This window comes from Esox lucius, chromosome 1 (assembly GCF_011004845.1).
Source record: "Esox lucius isolate fEsoLuc1 chromosome 1, fEsoLuc1.pri, whole genome shotgun sequence".
NCBI classification, from domain to species: domain Eukaryota; kingdom Metazoa; phylum Chordata; class Actinopteri; order Esociformes; family Esocidae; genus Esox; species Esox lucius.
This window is the reverse complement of record NC_047569.1, coordinates 34,061,233-34,079,500: the sequence shown is the minus strand read 5'-3', so window position 1 is coordinate 34,079,500 and position 18,268 is coordinate 34,061,233. Positions and strand designations below refer to the sequence as shown.

The window sequence follows — 18,268 nt, the reverse complement described above, 5'->3', positions numbered from 1 at the left end:
GTTAAGGGTCCACCCAACAGCCTGGGCAAGGTCAGGGTCGGAAAGATTCTGCGATGGCCTTACAAGATATAAAGTCTAGAGTACAAGGCATAACGGATATACAAAAACCAATAAAACAAGAAACGGGACAAATAAAGTCACTGGCCTGAAGTGGCTCACTTACAGGACAACGTGAGCCAAAGATGCACAAAGCAGCAATTTAGTGAGCTTCGTTCGAGGTACGCAAGGAAACACATGCCTGTCATCAACCTATCCACTTCCTGCAAAATGATGTAGCCATGTTCTACTAGTCAGTGTTCTCTAAATGAAGCATGCTCAGTTACAACAAAGGCAAAGACAGATCTAGCAGGAAGTTAAAGAACTTAACTTCTTTTCCTCTTTCCTATATTTATCAGCTATGACGGAGGTTCTGAAAAGCTTTATGTGTAGGCCTATGTCTCATTTAAATACTCTAAAACAAGTTTTGTTTTTGGCTGCAAAGGTGTTTGTTATTTGGTTTTAAAAAAACAAAACATTGTTGAACGTTTCCCAATAATAAAATCAGAAACAAGATTGTATCTCAATGTAATCAAGGTATAGAACCACTGTCATTTTCTAATTCAATCTCTTTTTGGGCTTAGTTGTGCTCTATTTGCAGAGTAGCATTTCTTTTAATAATGACATCTGGCTCCTCGATCCTCTGTCTGCAAAAAAAAAAAAGAAAAATCCCTCCACTGATGAAGCTAGTTGTCTACCCTTGCTCAAAAACAAATGCGGTACTTAACAAGGGAGTCAAGTAAAAAAAAAGAAAAGATAAACGTTAACAATATCAATAAAGGCACCACCTTCTGACAGAAGAACCCAGCGGGGGACACATTTATGGGGCATGTTGGAGCACTGATTTGGCTATAAGGGTTAACCATGTTACAGCTAACTTCAGTCACGGAAGGGAGAAAGTCAAACATACAACGCAATACACCGAAAAAAAGCTTAACGCGAACAAATGACGTTTGCAGAGAAAACCAGATCTCAATGACCGGCCTAGGGATTGCGTGACATGTGGAATTAAGGCTGGAAAAAGGAGATAGAAGACAGCTATTCTAAAAGATCAGCAACCCTCAAGTGCATATAATAACAACAGCATGCTGTTAACCGTCATTGGAAATGTCCTTGATTGACTCAGATTGGCGAACAGAGCTACTGGTGGACTGGTGCTTGGCGGGAAGCAACAACGAAAGCTTCAGTCTTTGGAATTAAAAAGAAACATTCAGGCTACAAATAAAATGACAGAAAAAAAAATTGGCTTTAAAAAGGCAGCTCGAATAAAATGTAGAGACCAAGCATTAGTGTTTGTAAACCTCTATTTCCTACAAAAATGGCAATAAAATAAATACGATTTTTAAAAAATATAAATACCATCATTAAGTGCTATTCACTAGTGAGTGCTTTTCAGTCGTTTGTATAGAAAAATATACATATTATATACATTTTTTCAAAGCAAGCATGATATTTCTTTGCCTGAAGCAAAAGAGAGGGTGACAAGACTTCAAATAACTCAGTAAAAAAAACAAAAAAAAAACATTTCAACGCAATGAAATACACTAAGATAGGAACAATCTCAGTCTTCAAATGGGATCAGGGAAAATCTGATTCAGGGGATGAAATTTGGTTCTCATTGCTGAAGCCCAATTCCAGACTCTGTTCTAACCAACATTTCCAAAGACATAACATTCCACATACCTGTGTTATAAATCGAAGGCTCTGCCTTTGTCATTTTCCAATACAAAACCAACAGTATTAACCTAGCAAAAAAACAAATAAAAAAAAAGACCTCGTCCCACAGCTGTCAGTCCACCAGAATCTCAGCCGAGCTTGCTAGTCACGGCCAGGACTTTATCTGACGACCACCAACCAATACTTTGTCCGACAACAACTCAGCAGAAGTACACTCGTTACCAATGACAACACAGGAAAAGAATCTACGGGCTTCTTTCCTTCTATCACTTTGACGTCGGCTCCCTCTAGTGCTTCACTTCCTAACATCCTGCAACGTGTTGCTCTGGACAGGCATAAGAACTATTTACAGTGGCTTCAAACACACAGCGAAAAGTAAAAAAAAAAAAAATCCAAAGTAGTCCAAGCAAAGCATTATGTCAGGCCTAGGCAACCATAGTCCTAGAGTGTCGCAGGCCATCTATCCTTTGTTTGTTTAAACTGACCGTCACATTTTTCGGGAGGGGGAATTTAAACAATTCCTTTACTGATCGATTAGCTGGGTCAGTTGTGGTATCCTAGTTGGAAAACATTTCTGAAACACTTGTGGCAGTCCAGGAGAGGTTGCCTAGCCCTCACTTGCCTTGGATACTCTGAACGCTGCAAACAATGCACATTCCAACCGGAAGATGTGTATTAACAAATGAGGCCAAGAGAAAAGTGTCCTCTAATCAATTATATTACGTCCTCATTCTTTCGTCTAAAATGCGGAGAAACTTCCCTTCCCCAAATTGCACTTTGGTGTGTAAAATGGAACTCTAACCAGGTGGCAATTATTTTCTTTTTCTCTGAACATAATGAATGGATTCTATGCTCACAGACTTCAGATATCAACTCTATAAAAATAAGGTGAGGTGATATTAAAATCCAGAATGAAACTTCCCCCCTTTAGACAGTTACCATTTCCTCTCACTTCTAACGGTCTAAATCCATCCGATTCAAAAGAAAACTAAAGAACCGAAGAGGCACAATAACAACGTGTTCTCTTTCAGAAATGTCCCTTCCAAAAAACAGAGACCTGCCCATTTATACCTCAGCCTGTATCCCACCCTCTGCCTGCTGAAAACCAGAGAGGAAGGTACTGGAAGCGTCACTATGGTCTTAAACTAGGCAGTGCATGGTGGGCCCTGCTTCGCCAAAGTGCTAGAAGAACCACACGCCACATGGCGGTGCGGCGTCTAGTTTAGGAACTTGCGGCATTTCTTGGCTCCGCAGTTGCACGGAAGCTTATTGCCCGGCTCCTCGATGGGGAACTTGTAGTCATAGGTGAGCTCCTCGCCGCGGTAGATCTTGCGCATGGCGAAGATGACGATATGCTTCTGGCCTTCCACACTGATGACACGCGAGTAACAGTTGGGCTCGCACGAGTGGTTAATGAAGCGGGCAGCGTTGCCGTGCACGGTGGCGTCCACCACCTGGTAGTCGTCGATGCGGAACATGTAGCAGCCAACGCCCTTCACAGAGAGGGACATGGTGAGGAGAGTGAGTGAACATAACCGAATACCACAGAACAAGAACAATGGACCACAGGGTGGTGGTTGAGAAGTGAAATTAAGGAGCAATTTAGCTTTCAGCAATGCACAACATCATAACTTTCAGAAATGACTACATTATATAGAACAAACCTCCATCTCTGACAAGCGGAATACAGAATGAAGTCTGTTCTATTAATTAAATAGTGTGTTTCTCTGCCCAATTCTGTGTTGTCCAATTCACAATTAAGACCCTGATTTATTGCAGTAAAGCCCAGCAGACTAAGGACAGTCAAAATCGATATGTTTTCTGAAGCCCATCAGATGCCGTTGGGGTTCCAATAACGCTGCTCACTCAATGGGAGGTCAAGACTGGAATCCTTCCGTGAACTATCTGGTCCTCTCCCTCTATTGAGCTCACAGGCCCCCAAGGCATCGCCACAAGGAGTTTTGAGAGTATGATGAGACAAGGCAACTGTATTTTGTTCCTAACTCCCACCAAACCCGGATGGTGCAGGCCATCTGCACCGCCCCCTTCAAGACCCCTGTGCTAATCCGCCAGCAATATTCAAACCCTGGTCTCGCTACGATGCAGCGAAGTGTACGGCAGTGTCTTTAGAGCTGCACCATTCAGGGGCCTCCCCACAAAAACGGACGTTAGCAGCTCCGTTCAGACAAAAAGTGAATGAGTAGAGCCGACTGCACACCGAGGCGCGGACTCTCCTGCCCTTACCTTGCTATCGTAGTATTTCTCCCGCTTGTCGGTGAGGACCGAACGAATAACGTTGCCGGAGTACTCGATAACCATCTCACCCCCATCAATGTTCCTCTTGCAGAACAGACCTCGGCCATGTATGGCTGACCTGTGACGGGGAAGACGCACTGGATCAGTGACTGGCTGGTTTACCATAGGGTTTCACAGTTAAACCCAACAAAGACCACTGCACATTGACAAATTCCTTTTGTATTTGTGTCACTTGAACAACACATGGGCATATTCCGTCCTCACCTGTAGACCCCCACGGCCTCTTTGGATGTTCTGATCAGGTGGCGGAACCTCATAGCCATGGGCAGGTCCATGCTGGTGGCGCGGCTGGAACAAAAGAGTGGTTTGTGTTAGAACAAGACTGAAGGAAATACATTACATGGCCACTGTGAGCACACAGAACCAGGCAGAAAGGCTATCGTCAAGACTGAAGTAAACTGTATTTATAAAATGGGGGAAAACTCCATAGTACTCCTGAGTTTTGGAAGCAAAAATACAATGAAAACTAGAAGCATGACAAACAAAATGGAGTGACTCACCGAGCCGACTTGAGGCGTACCTCCTCCTCGTCCTCCTCGTGGGGGTTGTACTCAGGAGGCTGGCGGTGCTTGGAGGCCAGGAAGTTGAACATGTCAAACACAGACCTCCTGCAGAGGCAAACAGATGGAGAAGACACACGGGTCACATGACGAAAGCAAATACAACTCAACCGTCCAAACTCTTAACAATCGGAAAGGATCCCAGATGGTGACTCCAGACTCGTAAGCATAGAAAAGACGTTTGCCAGTAATCAGCTATGATCCATATTTAATAAAAAAAATAGTAAAGTATGTAAATTTTTTATGATTGGTGTGGGAAGCATCTTAACAGATTGGTGTGGGGGGCGTACCTTAAAAAACTAATTGGTGTGGGGGGCGTACCTTAAAAAACAGATTGGTGTGGGGGCGTACCTTAAAAAACAGATTGGTGTGGGGGGCGTACCTTAAAAAACAGATTGGTGTGGGGGACGTACCTTAAAAAACAGATTGGTGTGGGGGGCGTACCTTAAAAAACAGATTGGTGTGGGGGGCGTACCTTAAAAAACAGATTGGTGTGGGGGGCGTACCTTAAAAAACAGATTGGTGTGGGGGGCGTACCTTAAAAAACAGATTGGTTTGGGGGCGTAACTTAAAGGTACACCCCCAGACCAATCTGTTACCAATCTCTTAACCTTAAACAGATTGGGCTTGTTGTGGTCATAAAAAAAATATGAATGCTAGTACTTTAGGTATCAGCTTGCAACTGAATGTCATGTTTGTTGAGTTTGGACATACACAAGCAGAAGTGAATGAGAGAAATAACGCTATGATCAAATGTCTCCCTATCGAATGTAACTGTCTAGTGTTTCAATATTTTCATAAAACAAGGTACACAATTTCCAATGTGACAGTTCCTCCAAATAGGGTTCACTGGGTAAAAGCAGAGCGTAGTCTGGCCAATACCTGTGGTGGAGCTCAGCACGGGCCGAGCCGTGGGGGTTGATCGGGGGCTCCTCCGCCTCCTCTGGTTTGTGGAAGCGGAAGCGGTAGTTACGACAGTGTCTGGAGCCGCACAGCTGCTCCAGGAGGTAGACCACAGCGTCATGGAGGACACCGAGCATCCGGAGGCCGTTCACTCCTGAACGGGAGAAGAGGGGAAAGAAGAAAAGAAAGAATGAGGTAGAGACAGGACTCATGTGGAGTCCCTGTTAATTTTGAGCCTTGAAATGCGGTTGGATCTGTACGCAATGGAATATAATTAGAAGACAACTAATATTTTCAGTTTCTTACCTTCAAATGAGAGCTCTTTGAGTCTGGCATTGGAGCGGGCCTCCTGGACTTTATCGGTGAGGGACTTCCAGGCCTCTGAGTAGGACGAAGAAGAAAAGACGGGTAAGCTCAATTGAACCTCTGTATTAGTAACATTGAGTTAACTTAATCTGTGCAATGATTTTAACACATTCAACAGTCAACATCTGGCATCTACCTGCAACCGTACAACATGGAAACACACAAGAGCACACGGTCAGGATCTTAAATATACCTTCAATACTCTCACAGCGGATCTGGAAGCCGTCGTCGCTGCAAATTTCAAAGATGAGTCCTTTCTTGGGTTTGCTGTCCAGCGAGGACTCCCTGTGGCCAGCCTCCTGGTCGGGGTTGGCCACCACCAGAGACCCGGGGTTGGTCTTGTATTTCTCCTCAGCGAGCTCGCCGCTTTTTCTCGTTAGTGCGGGAGGTTCGCCAGATCTGGCAGTGTAAACACTGCAATTAAAATACACGTGCACTGACAAATCAACTGTGCGCAAAATGTGGGTGACCAGCCGGCATTACTCACCTCTTGTTGGTGCTCCTGTCACCGGATTTGCCTGTGTCCATGGGTTCGGGGGAGACTGGCTCTCTAGACCTGTAGTGGCAGAGGACATTCAAACATGGAATCATAGTGAAATGGTCATCCGGGAACACAGCCCCGTGAAAATATACATGCCCCATCAGATATTCTGCATTTTATGAATAGCTCCGGATTGAATGTCAGATATTAGTAGTATAAAGGTCTACATTTGGTGAGTCTTCAATTTGCTTGGTGTTATCAGTAGCCCCCCCCCCCCCCCCCCCGAATTAACCCAACCCAAAGAAAGGTATGGTTATTTGTCTGTTAAAATTCTACCATTAGGGAAAGAAATGTCAGTGTTGTAGTTACTGATACCAAAGGTTGGGTGACCAGTTAGAGTCTAAGCGGTCCAATACATTTTAGGTGTCACAACAAAAATCAGACGGGGGCTGCGCAGCAGGTGATGATTTCATTCATTTATTTGCTCTGTTATGTGAGAGTCTCACCCCGGCGTGGAGGGCCCCTGATCCCTCTGCTCTGTCTGCCAGCCCTTGTGCTTCTTTCCGCTGGCCTTGTCCGGACTCTGCCTACTCCGCTTCACTTTCTGCTTGCCTTTCCCCACGCCGGCAGATGATGTTGCTGCTGCAGCAGACTGCTCCGAGGAGGACCTGGATATAGGCACGGTCCGTGAGCTTTGAGAGTGGGAGCTCTGGGTCAGCAGCCCGACAAGCGGTCCACTACCAGAGTCCTGTGGGACTGTGCTGGGGGCCAGAGCCACAGGTGGCCTGGGGGCGTTTGGGCTGGCCTCGAGGGGGGCGGCCTTGTCTGTCAACATGCGGCCAACTGGACTCCGCTGCAGTTGGAAGGCGCCGCCCTCTGGGTCCACTGGTTGGCTGACGGACATGCTGATGGTCGGATGGGAGGGAAGCACGCAAATGCTGCTGGCGATGGAGGTCTGAACGGGGCCAGCCAGCTGAGACATCAGAGGGGCTCCCGGGTGGAGGACCATCTGTTGGTCTGGAAGGCTCAGGTTGTGCGGACCGGCCTTGAAGAGAAGGCTGCTGATGGGTCCTGTGATCTCAGTGGAACTAAGCATGGGGTTGCCAAGGGAGACGGAGCCTTGAGCAATAAGGCCCCCAGGCCGACTGGGCGGAGCCATGGACACCACGTTCAGCACGGCTGGCTGGTTGGTGTTGAGCCCTGAGACGGTGCAGGGCAGCAGGTGGGCGGACTCATGGCCGAGAATGCCAGGCTGCCCGCTGGTGACAGGCAACCTCTTCTGCAGCAGCGTGGTGGGCTCAAAGTACATGACTCCTGGTTTGGGTCTCTTGATTATGTTAGGGACTTTACGGTGAGACGTGGTGGTGGCCGCCGTGGTCACGGTGCCAAGCTCGACCAGTCCAGACTGAGACATTTGGGGCGAGGACAGGTTGATCAGAGTCATGTTGGTTCCCACTTCAGACGGGGCCAGGGTGGGCTGGCTCCTGGAGCGGGCCAGTTTCTTGGTTTTCCGCGGCTGAAGACGGGAGATGGGTCGCTTTTTGCCGTGCCCAGAAGCGAGGGCTGCCGACGACGTCGAGATGGAGGACGTGCTTGACACAATGGTCACATTGGGGGCCAGGTCGTGCCTCCGCCCGGCCTCCGTCACCAGGATCTGGGGCTCATGGGAGGGCACCCCGATCAGGAGGCCGGAGGTGGTGCTGGGAATGCCGGACTGGAAGCCGGTCTGAGTGGTGCTGGTGAAGGCGTGTATCTGAGGGTGATGGGGCATAGTGCCCAAAACTTTTCCCCCAGCTGGAAAGATTGTCTGGGAGGTAGTAATCCCGGGGGTGAGTCCTGTGGTGCTGACCGACGGGGCAATCTGGATCTTCTGAGTGACACCATTGGAAAGAGTCTGTAGGACGTAGAGGGGCTGCAGATGCTGGTTGACCACTATGAGCTTATCAGGGCCTGGTTTTAAATGAGAGGCGGTCTGCACAGTCGTGCTGGCCATCTGCGAGGGTCCGGGGCTGGCTGAAGCTGCAGCAGGTATGTATGTCTGTCCCTGGAGAGGCAGGGTGGGGGAGCTGGGCAGACCGGGGGTCCCTGAGCTCCTGGTCATATCCTGGTTACCCGTTTCTACCACCTGGCCCATGGCAGGACTGGTGATGCGTTCAAACTGCTCCGGAGTCATGTGACCTTCTCTCCCTTGTGACTCTTGGCTCCCGCCCGGTCCTTCCTGCTGGGTCTCCGGGGACACGCTGGCCCCGCCCCTCCGCTGCTTGTGCTCCCCTCCTTTCTCCGTGGCGGTCTCTTCCGAGGCTGCCATTGACAGCATGCTGCGCTCCGAGCCCTCCGAGATAAGCCCGGCGTGGTTCTGGTTGTTGACTGTGGGGCTGCGCGTGGTCAGGACCGATAGGTCAGAGGGCAACTCCAGGGGTAGGCCGTAGGGCTCTTCCACAGAGATGGAAGTGCTTGCCCCGCTCTCCACAGGTTCAGCGCTGGGTAGCGGCTGGGGGAAGTCCTCAAAGAGGATGTCTTTGCGGCGGTTCACATCCACCCCATAGCCCTCGTCCGGAGAGAGGAACTCTGAGGAGGCTGTCTCCGGCTGTTGCCCCAGGGCCTGCATGGAGGGCGTGTTGAGGACAAACTCCATGATGTCAGAGGGAAGGATGTTGCCGCAGTCGTCGCTGTTGTTGTTGTCCGAGTCCGACTTCAGCAGGTCGGTGCTGAGAGACAGCTGGGCTTCCAGGGGATCGGGCCCCTGGGATGACTTCACCCCGACCAGAGGGAGGGAGTTGTCCTTCTGGCTCTTCCTGCCATCTCGGCTGTTACCGCCGGTACCGCCACTCCCGCCACTCCCGCCACCCCCACTGCTGCCACTGTCCCCCTCCTTCCCAGAGTCATGCTCCAGCTTCTCCGCGTGCCTCTCCCTGCCCTTCCGCTTCCCTGTGCCCTTGTGGGAGGAGGAAGCTGCGGTGGCCGTGGCAGTGGTGCTCGTGGTGCTGGCGCTGGCGTCGCTCTCTGAGCTGTCGTCAACGCCGTCCAGTTGGCCGATCTGCTGGTGCCCCAGGAGGCTTAGAGAGGGAACCCCTTCAACGTCAACAACCCTCTCCTCCTCCTCCGCATTGTCCTTCAGGAAGCGCTGGAGCTGGGAGCCCCTGCCGAGGCACTGGTCGATCCCCTCTATGGAGGGCAGCCCGGGGCCAGGGTTGATGACGGTCCGGGTGAAGTTGTAATAATATGGATCTTTATTAGAGCACTGATTGTTCCTGCCATCCTCTTCTGCTCCACTGTCCCCCGAGGAGGAGGTACTCATGTCATCCGCGCCGTCCACCTGGCCTTCGGCAGAGCGCCTGCTCCCCCCTGCCCGCCTCTTGCTGGGCCCGTCTCCGCTGCTGCTGTAGAAGGGGATGTCCTCCTCGCCGTAGGAGCGCACCCCATAGAAAGGCGTCAGCCCGAAGAACATGTTAGAGCGTGCCCTGGCACTGCGCCTCGGGTAGCGCCGCTTGGCCGAGCCCGAGCCGTCGCTGTCGTCCTCGTGCTGTTTGTCCCCGTCTCGTCCCTCGTCCTCCAGCAGGGCTTGGTCGTCCCTGTCGCTAGTCCCCTCATCCTCTCTGCAGCGAGGGGGCAGGCGCTCCTCCCCGCAGCCCTCCGGGTGTGGCGGAGGGCTATCCGACTCAGAGCTCTCCGAGCTGGCTGACGGGGAGGAAAACAGTGCCGAGCTGGAGGACCTGCAGTGGGGGGGCCTCACCTTGCCGGCTGGACAAATGGAAGAGGTGGTGTTGGAGTCTGAGGAGGTGCCTACTGCTGTGGTCCCGTTGGGGTCGCTCTTCAGCGGCGCCAGGGCCGCCTTGACTATAGCCCGCTTTTTGTCTCTGGCAGCGGCGGCTTCGCTGGCTGTCGCTCTTGCTTGAACCTGCGACGCCCTTAGGCTTCTCTCAGAGGCTAGCCCGGGCTGCTGGAGGGCCTCCAAGCTAGAGCGGTTTGTCTTCTCAGGACTGGAAAACGGCTCGTTGTTCTTTGAGGATCTCTCTCTTCCTTGATTCTCCAGCTTTTCCCCGTCCACTTTGCCAGAGGCTTTGGTGCTGTTGCCAGTGGCGACAGGCTTGCTGTTGCTATTCTGAGAGGTTGGGATTTGACAGTGAGCGCTTCCACCAGTGCCTTTAGAGTTGTTACTGTTGAGCGTGGGATGTTTGCTACTGTTCTGGGGAGTCTTCTCCCTATCTTTAGAAGCCTCTCGGCTACTAATGTTACGGACTTTGGAGTGTTTGTCTTTGGTAGCGGGGGCAGTGTGACTGGAGGGGACTGCTGGGGTGGCTTGGGAGCCCCGTTTAATTATGTCCTCCTCGGCGGAGGCCCCCGAAGACCACAGGGGCTTCATGGCAGCAGCGGGGACTGGCCCAGACAGATAGTCTTGGGACTTCCTCCCACTACTTTTGAGGAACGGGGGCTGGGGAGACCCCGATTTACCAGAGTCTTTAAAGACCGGCACAGAGGCCACGCTGCCCTCCTTGGCTGTGCTGCTATTAGTTCGATCCTTGGACAGCGTGGTGGTGACACGGTGCCGGGACAGGAGAGTGATGCCAGCTGAAAGGTCAGGGTCCTTCACAGCCTGTTTCCCCTTCTCCAACTGGGAGCCGCTGCCCCTCTGGTGTCCAGTCAGGACAGCGGTACCTGGCTGTGGGGAGGACTGACTCGCTCCTGCCATCCCCGGGGACACTGGGGCAAGTTTGGAGTTCTCTCCCGCCGCCGGCTTCCCAGGCGTTCCTTCTTTACCACTGTCCATCTTCTTCTCAGAGACACTGTGGTGGTGTCGGCTGTGTTGAGGGCTGAGAGAGCTAGTCCATCGGCTCTGGGTTCGAACACTGGCAGGGGGCCTTCCCTGCTCAGTGTCCCTCAGGGCCAGATCTCTAGAGGCAGAGGAGAGGGGCGGCGTAGGGGTGGCGGAAGAGAGCAGGGCCAGCTGGTTCGTGGCGGCTGCTGACCCGGCCTGTGGAGGCGAGACTACCTTAGGACGGGGCTGGGGAGAGATAGAGGAGGTGCTGTGGCGCCGCAAGCCGATGCTCCTCAGGCCAGAGTTCAGAAGGGGGTCCCCCACGGTCACCACCTCATGGGAGGACTGGGAGGAGCCGCCTGCAGAAATACACAAAGAAATGTCAATGCATGTCTCCATGTGTCCATTAGAGCCCAAAACCACAGTCTGAGGAAAATGGGGTTGGGAGGGTACCTGGAGATGGGAGTGGCCTGGAGCCCGGGGAGCGCTGGCACGGAGGGGAGCGCTGGCACGGAGGGGAGCGCTGGCACGGAGGGGAGCGCTGGCACGGAGGGTAGCTGGGGTGCCGGTTCCTCGTGTATACCTTGGGAGGCTTGGGACTGGAGGGAAGCAGGGACAGGCGGTCCGAAGGTGTCGGGGAGTCAAACGGATCCAGCGCCGGGGACAGGACTTTGTCTGCCGGTGAAAAATCGATTGCCAACATCATCATTTAACAACCTACGGCAGGTAAACACTTGACCAAATCGTAACAATAAGTAATGCATCGATGCTGTGGTCCGGGCCCACACACCTGAGGACGGAGGAGGACTGTGGGAGATGGTACGGTTCTCCTCTGGAAGAGCGCTCTTCGTGTCTGGTTCTACCCCAGTGGGGCGGCACACCAGGATCCGGCAGGTGTAGACACAGCGCTTGCGGGCATCTAGTGTGCTCCAGTAAACCCTTGAACACCTGTGTCGGAAAAGAAAATCGATAAAAGAATCTTTCAAATCTGTCTTCAGTCATGTCACATTAAATCCTTCGCCTGAGGCTGGTGCACCGTGTTCTTACTGGTAGCCGATGGGGTAGAGTTTGTGCTTGCAATCCGAGAGCTCGGTCAGTATTCCAAGGCAGTCGATAGTCATTGAGCCTGCGAAAGAGAAGAAATGGTTACAATCCATCATACAGTGTTTCTCAAACTAGGGGTTGCAACCCTTCGTGTGATCACCTGATATGAAAAGGGGATTGTGAGAATCTGAGGGGTGAAAAAACAACAACACTGTGCCTGGCAATCTTAACTAGCACAAAGAACGGCCAACTGGGCCCTGGTAAAAAATAATGCACTATTGACTTAAGGTGATCCAGCACTCTGGTCACAGCCTTAGGGGCAAATGTACTGTTGAGGCATGGGTCAAAATCTAGCCCACTACTCTCTCAGCAGAAACTCTCTCCACCATATTTCTCCATTGTATTATCAAAATGAAGTATAGGGATGGCCAAGAAACCAAGTCATGTGTTAAAATAAGGGAGTATGGTGCCATTTGGGCCAAAGTCTATATGTGTCTCGCTTACAAAGGCTCAGTGTGTGGAACCCATAGAGACGATAAACACAAACACCTATCATCATGTGGATGTTATCGGGCTCAAGGCCGGTCAAAAACTTCCTCCGTAGGCTGATCCCCTCCAGGTCCACGAGCACCCTCCTGGACACCTCGAAGCCGGACTCAGACACCACCTGGGGGAAGGAATTCAGCACTTCAACCCTACAGCTCCACCACTGGTCCGCTGTGACCTCCGTTTGGCCCACCACAGCTACGACATTCGGAGGTCACGTGTCACTGCTAACAGAGTAATTGAATGTGCCGCATCTCCACCTTGACGCGTCCTATTCTCTACTCGCCAGGCGGTTTGTGAAACCGCAGGTAGATTTAGTCAAGTGGTCAGAGGGTAGGTGGGGGCCCTGAGACGATGAGAGATGCACTCCGAGTCTCACCTCCCCTTTGATGAGGTCCCGGTGGCGTTGGCAGTAGACCTTCTTGTCCTCCAGGAAGACACAGTGCCTCTGCCGGGCGCACATGAAGTGGTAGTTGCTTGTGCAGGAGGTCAGGCAGCAGCCCACTGTGGCCCCGGGTCGCTGGCAGTTCTCACAGCGCTGCCACACAAGCAGGATGTCACCGTTAGGACAACGACACATTTTCAACCAAACCCGTAAGCATGACAAGAATTCCAACGCACTCTCACGGACGGCACGCCGACGCCTAAACCCTTCACACGACAGCACCAGAACGGCGACATGCACTTGCAAGGGCAAAACTGATTCAGTGCGAACACGCACTCCGTGCCCGCTTTGTTATGCACGCCGATCGGCTTCGGGATTACCCGAAACCCCATTTTGACGTCTATCGTCGAAAGCCTCACCAACTGTTTGCCCCGGATCACAGCCATGTGGACGTTTTTCAGGGCGCCGTCATCATCCTCAAACACCTCTGCCGACCACAGGGCACAGTTGACATGGGTCCAGTCGTTCTGGCCGATGTACAGCAGCCGTCCGCCCTCCTGAAACCAGACATGCGCGCGCACACAGAGACACAGGCGCCTTAGAGGGCACGGGCGAAGGCTTCGGCAAAAACACGTCGTGATTGCAGGACGAACCGCAGGCAAAGTGGCGTTCAGCAAAACGCCAGACTTACGTTGGTGTTCTCGTCGCCGTACTTGAGACACAGCACACACTGGCGGTTGTCGTTGACGCCGGGTGGCGGGAGCAGCTCGGGGCTGTCCTCACGGCTCAAGTCTGGCGGAAAGAGAGACGCAGAAACATTGCGTTTAGCTACTTCTCTCACTGGGCGCTGCCCTCAAGTTGCATTGACCAACACTCACCATGGAGCAGAAGGGGTGGCGGAGGAAGTAGAGGGGAAGGCGGAGGGAGGGAGGTGGGGGAGTCAGGCTCCCCTGGGATCTTGGGCCGAGGGGCTGGGATGATTTTCTTCATGAGCAGGGGCTGTTCGGCACGGGCGATCTCCTCACGCTTCTGCCACTGGGCGTAGTTGTGGTCCAGGGAGGGGGGCAGCACGGCGTTGGGGAGGAGTCCACCGCTGTCAAGACAAACAGCTGTACTCAGGCCCTGGTGGAAGCTAGGCATTCCACTGAACTTCACCAACTACTCATTTACAACAGTGAACACTTTTATTCAAGGACAGTAAGACTATTGGATAGTGTCTAACACATGTTCTTCTCATTAGCTAAAAAATACTGTGCAATGACTGCACTAGTTTGTCACCCACACCCTCTCAACCCACACACACACCCACACATTTAGTTAATATTACAGCATTCAGTCAATAATACAGCATTCAGTCAATATTCCAGAGCATGAAAGATTAAAACAAACAGCCTTTTCTAAACCTCAATGTTTATTTTCAGCTTGACGGACTAATTGGGTTTACAAATTTAATAAGCCAAAACAGCAACCCCTTCTCTTAAATATTTAAATGAACTAATGGGAGATGAGAGGCAAAAACCACAGGCTGACCGCAGAGGTTCCATCAAAACAGAGTATGTGAGAGAGGACACAGGAGCGGGCCCCTTCTCACAATGGCCCGAGGGAGGACGCAGAATGCATGAGCGCTGGAAAGCTGATAGCCAACTAATAGATGGGACTTGGCTCAATGAGTGCTATCCGGTCCCTAGGGACCCTAATGCATCACAGAAACAGTGTTGAAAAGGTAGAGAACTTCTGGAACCTTCCCTAAGGGGGCTTGAAACCTTACATCTTCATCAAATCCTCCACATAATTTTCAACATGAGTGATTAATTTGACAGACTGCATGTTGACCCATCTGCTAGTGCCTTGACTAGTCCCATAGACACACGTCGCCATTCACCCACCTGCTGGAGACCTTGTGGGTTTCCCAGAACCTGGACTCCTTGACTTTGAACCAGGGAAACACGCGCTCCATTTGCTGCAATAGAGTCCGGGGATAAAGGCAAGTTAAAGATGCAGTCTGATATCTTGGAATTTGTTCTGTGTTGGATCAAGAGCTTTTCGCCATTTTCCTTCCATAAGTTAAAAAAATTAAATGGCAACAAATTGATGGGACAGCTGAAGCCAACTGAAACCGTAGTCAGGGTGTATGGTAGCAGTCCTGTGAGACAGGTCAATGTCCTCACCCGGATGAAGAAGGACTTGACCATGCTATTGGCCTTTCTGCTCTCTGGCTGCCCTCCGTCTGAGTTCATGGCTGTCTGGATGATCTTCACCATGTCGTCACTGAACTCCAGCTGAAAAAGAAATGCAGAGTGAGTGACACTGCCCTCCCAAGCGGAGTACCCCCCCCCCGAACGTGAAGGCGGGAGGTTGAGAAGGAACACAAAATGTGTTTTTTATCGACTCACCACAGACTTGTACCGACCGGCGTCCATCTTCTTCTCTACTGACTCCAGGTCAAGGGGGGAGTCGTTCGGAGGCTTGACCTCGGTCAGGACAGGGGGGTCTGGCCCCTCGGGGGAGCGGCGTGAGGGTAAGCTTTCCTCCGTCTCGGGGTTCAACTCAGGCGGCTTCATCACAGCCTGCGGGGAAGGGAGGGACAGACAGCCTAGATCAGGCTCCGCTGACCGGCCGCTAGACCCTGACCGGGTCATGTCCTGCCACACAACAAGGCCTCAGGGACGGCCATCCGACCCTCACCTGTCTGTAGCGGAGCAGGTGTGTGGAGGTGCGGGAGTTGAGGAGGGCGGTGAGGACCTGGCGCACGGAGCCCTGGAGCTCCTTCTCCAGGGCCGTCCTCCACTCGGCCGGCTGGCGCTCGGTGCACAGGGTGCAGGTGTAGGCCACGCTCTCCGGGAGACTGGACAGCAGCTCGTACATATCGTCTGGTGGCGGAACGCGAGAGAGGCACGGGTGGACGACTTTTCACGTGAGACCAAACACGTGACTCGGCAAAGCCGTAAAATTTTTTATAATAATACAAATAAAACCCCCCGCTGATAATTAACGACCTCTGAACTGATGGACACACTTAGCACGTTCAAATTGCTTTTTGAAGTCAGAGATTGAAGTGCAAAAGCTCCGAAGTGGTGCACGCTGAGCGGCTGAACCGGCCGACATGCCAACAGACAGCATGGTCCCCAGTGAGTACGGAGCTGTGAAACGAGAGGGCCTGCTCACCAGTGAGGTCTTCACACCTGGCATGGACCCAGTGTTCACATCGGCCACACTGCATCATCTTGCTCTCATAGTCATCGTCGTCGTAGCATTTATCGCAAAGGGGGCAGAAATTACCTGCAAAAAAACACAACGCACCCCACATCCCTATTCAACAGTCGCCGAAGGAGGAGTCAGATGTCATGTTCATTGGACCCCCAACGCAACAAAACCGGCCAAAGCCAGAATGGACCGTTGGGACTTCTCCAACTGTGCTGTTTTACCTCACGAAACATTTCAACACACTAACCCCAAATGAAACGCGACCAAGGTGGTAAGAGGTTCGGCGCTTTTGACTTTTTTGTGTGTTCAATAACAGATGTAGCCAGGGAGAGCACAGCCTTCTGGGTAGCGCAGCGTTTAATCACAACTCACCTTTAGCAAAGAGTTTGGCACAGTCGTGACAGAGGGAGAAGTCATGTGACCACTGTGCGTCCCAGGCCTTTCCGGGTTTCGTGGCCCCACAACTGTTACAGCGGACACACTTGGTGCATATCTGGACACAACAAGAACACAGGAAGTAAAGAAGGATTGACAAAATACAGAGCCAACACTGGTCAAACAATACAGTGGAGGTACAACATACAGGATTTCAACCAAGGGCGACTGTTCCTCTAACCCCTAGACCAGAAACACAACCCCAAGTCAACCTCCCCGTCCGGGCCACTAAACCTAAACACAACCCCAAGTCAACCTCCCCGTCCGGGCCACTAAACCTAAACACAACCCCAAGTCAACCTCCCCGTCCGGGCCACTAAACCTAAACACAACCCCAAGTCAACCTCCCCGTCCGGGCCACTAAACCTAAACACAACCCCAAGTCAACCTCCCCGTCCGGGCCACTAAACCTAAACACAACCCCAAGTCAACCTCCCCGTCCGGGCCACTAAACCTAAACACAACCCCAAGTCAACCTCATGGTTTGCCGGCCGATTACAGGCCGATGCAACCCAACTCCTGGGAAAAGGAAGACGGCGTGATGCGTACCCATACTCGTTTCTTCTTGCTGGGTCTGTTGGGATGGCTGGGTCCGAGGCACTCGGGGTGATAGCTGTTTCGGCACTTGTCACACTCAAGCAGCGGCTGCTGTGGAGAGAAAGAGGTCGACAGAAGCCAGTTGGCAACCTCATTCCTATGCATCTCTGCATATTGTCCTTACAAAGGAAATGATTCCATAACTTCTTTATTGGTGGAAGACACTGCGCATATGAAAAGGCCTTCATATTGATATTGGAACACATACCACAAAGCATCCTATACAATATTTGGTGCACATTTTGGTGCATGAGATCAGAAAGCAGGAGTGCAAAAAGTCATCTGTTTAAGGTATAGCCATTTGAACATGTACATCAGTGCTACAAGGTCACGTGGTGTAGCAGTATATTCCCTCCCAATCCTCTAACCCTGGGAAATTGTTTAGACAAGCAGTTGAGAGCCACAGCCACAGACGTTACTAATCGACCAATACGTTGCAGCGTGTGTCACTACCAGCTCAAACTGCTCCGACGGCAGAGCCTTACTTTAGTTGTATGGTGCTGGCGTCCACAGGTCTGACAGAAGCGGCAGCGGCGACAACACCAGTTCTCCCACTGCTCCTCCAGGGGGCGCTCCGTCTCACCCAGGCAGAAAAGATGGAAGGGCTCGCAGCACACCTGACAGAAGACAAACTGGGGAAGGAGGGAACAGTCAGGGATACACACAAACACACTAGCAGGTCTTAATATAAAGGTGAGGGCCAGCAATTTAATACCATCAAAAAAAATCAAAAAATCGTACTGAACCCCTAACCCTAAAACTTAACCTTTATGCCTGAACCTAACCCCTTTAACTTAACCCTTAATGCCTAAACGTAGTTCTAATTTCTACCTAACCCTAAACTTAAACCCAAGTCAGATAAAGCCTTGTCAGTGAGGATCGGTCAAACATTCGCACTTTGCATGATGTTCCTTTTTTCGCTACACTGACGACAGAAACGCATACGGTCTGTGTGGTTGGTT

General features: G+C 51.6%; 1 protein-coding gene across 5 annotated transcripts in view; it reads right to left on the bottom strand.

Annotated features, from left to right (window-relative positions):
- Nucleotides 1–687: 687 nt before the first annotated feature.
- kmt2a (lysine (K)-specific methyltransferase 2A) overlaps nt 688–18,268 on the bottom strand; it is a 35,442-nt gene continuing 17,861 nt past the window's right edge. For 3 of the 5 annotated variants that reach the window (XM_010871956.5, XM_020046848.3, XM_034292813.1), the window contains 25 exons: nt 17,792–17,938; nt 17,259–17,357; nt 16,647–16,767; nt 16,236–16,349; nt 15,756–15,940; nt 15,464–15,637; nt 15,239–15,349; nt 14,957–15,030; nt 13,949–14,163; nt 13,762–13,862; nt 13,490–13,627; nt 13,065–13,223; nt 12,689–12,806; nt 12,143–12,221; nt 11,886–12,043; nt 11,549–11,770; nt 6,846–11,454; nt 6,346–6,414; nt 6,052–6,257; nt 5,799–5,873; nt 5,472–5,646; nt 4,530–4,637; nt 4,234–4,317; nt 3,958–4,087; nt 688–3,206 (listed from right to left, as the gene is read on the bottom strand). In XM_010871956.5, coding sequence (XP_010870258.2) covers nt 2,931–3,206; nt 3,958–4,087; nt 4,234–4,317; nt 4,530–4,637; nt 5,472–5,646; nt 5,799–5,873; nt 6,052–6,257; nt 6,346–6,414; nt 6,846–11,454; nt 11,549–11,770; nt 11,886–12,043; nt 12,143–12,221; nt 12,689–12,806; nt 13,065–13,223; nt 13,490–13,627; nt 13,762–13,862; nt 13,949–14,163; nt 14,957–15,030; nt 15,239–15,349; nt 15,464–15,637; nt 15,756–15,940; nt 16,236–16,349; nt 16,647–16,767; nt 17,259–17,357; nt 17,792–17,938 — 7,947 coding nt within the window. In that variant the 3' untranslated portion in view covers nt 688–2,930. The remainder of the gene's footprint in view (nt 3,207–3,957; nt 4,088–4,233; nt 4,318–4,529; nt 4,638–5,471; nt 5,647–5,798; nt 5,874–6,051; nt 6,258–6,345; nt 6,415–6,845; nt 11,455–11,548; nt 11,771–11,885; nt 12,044–12,142; nt 12,222–12,688; nt 12,807–13,064; nt 13,224–13,489; nt 13,628–13,761; nt 13,863–13,948; nt 14,164–14,956; nt 15,031–15,238; nt 15,350–15,463; nt 15,638–15,755; nt 15,941–16,235; nt 16,350–16,646; nt 16,768–17,258; nt 17,358–17,791; nt 17,939–18,268) is intronic. The other 2 variants (XM_020046854.3, XM_020046861.3) reach the window with 1 other exon arrangement.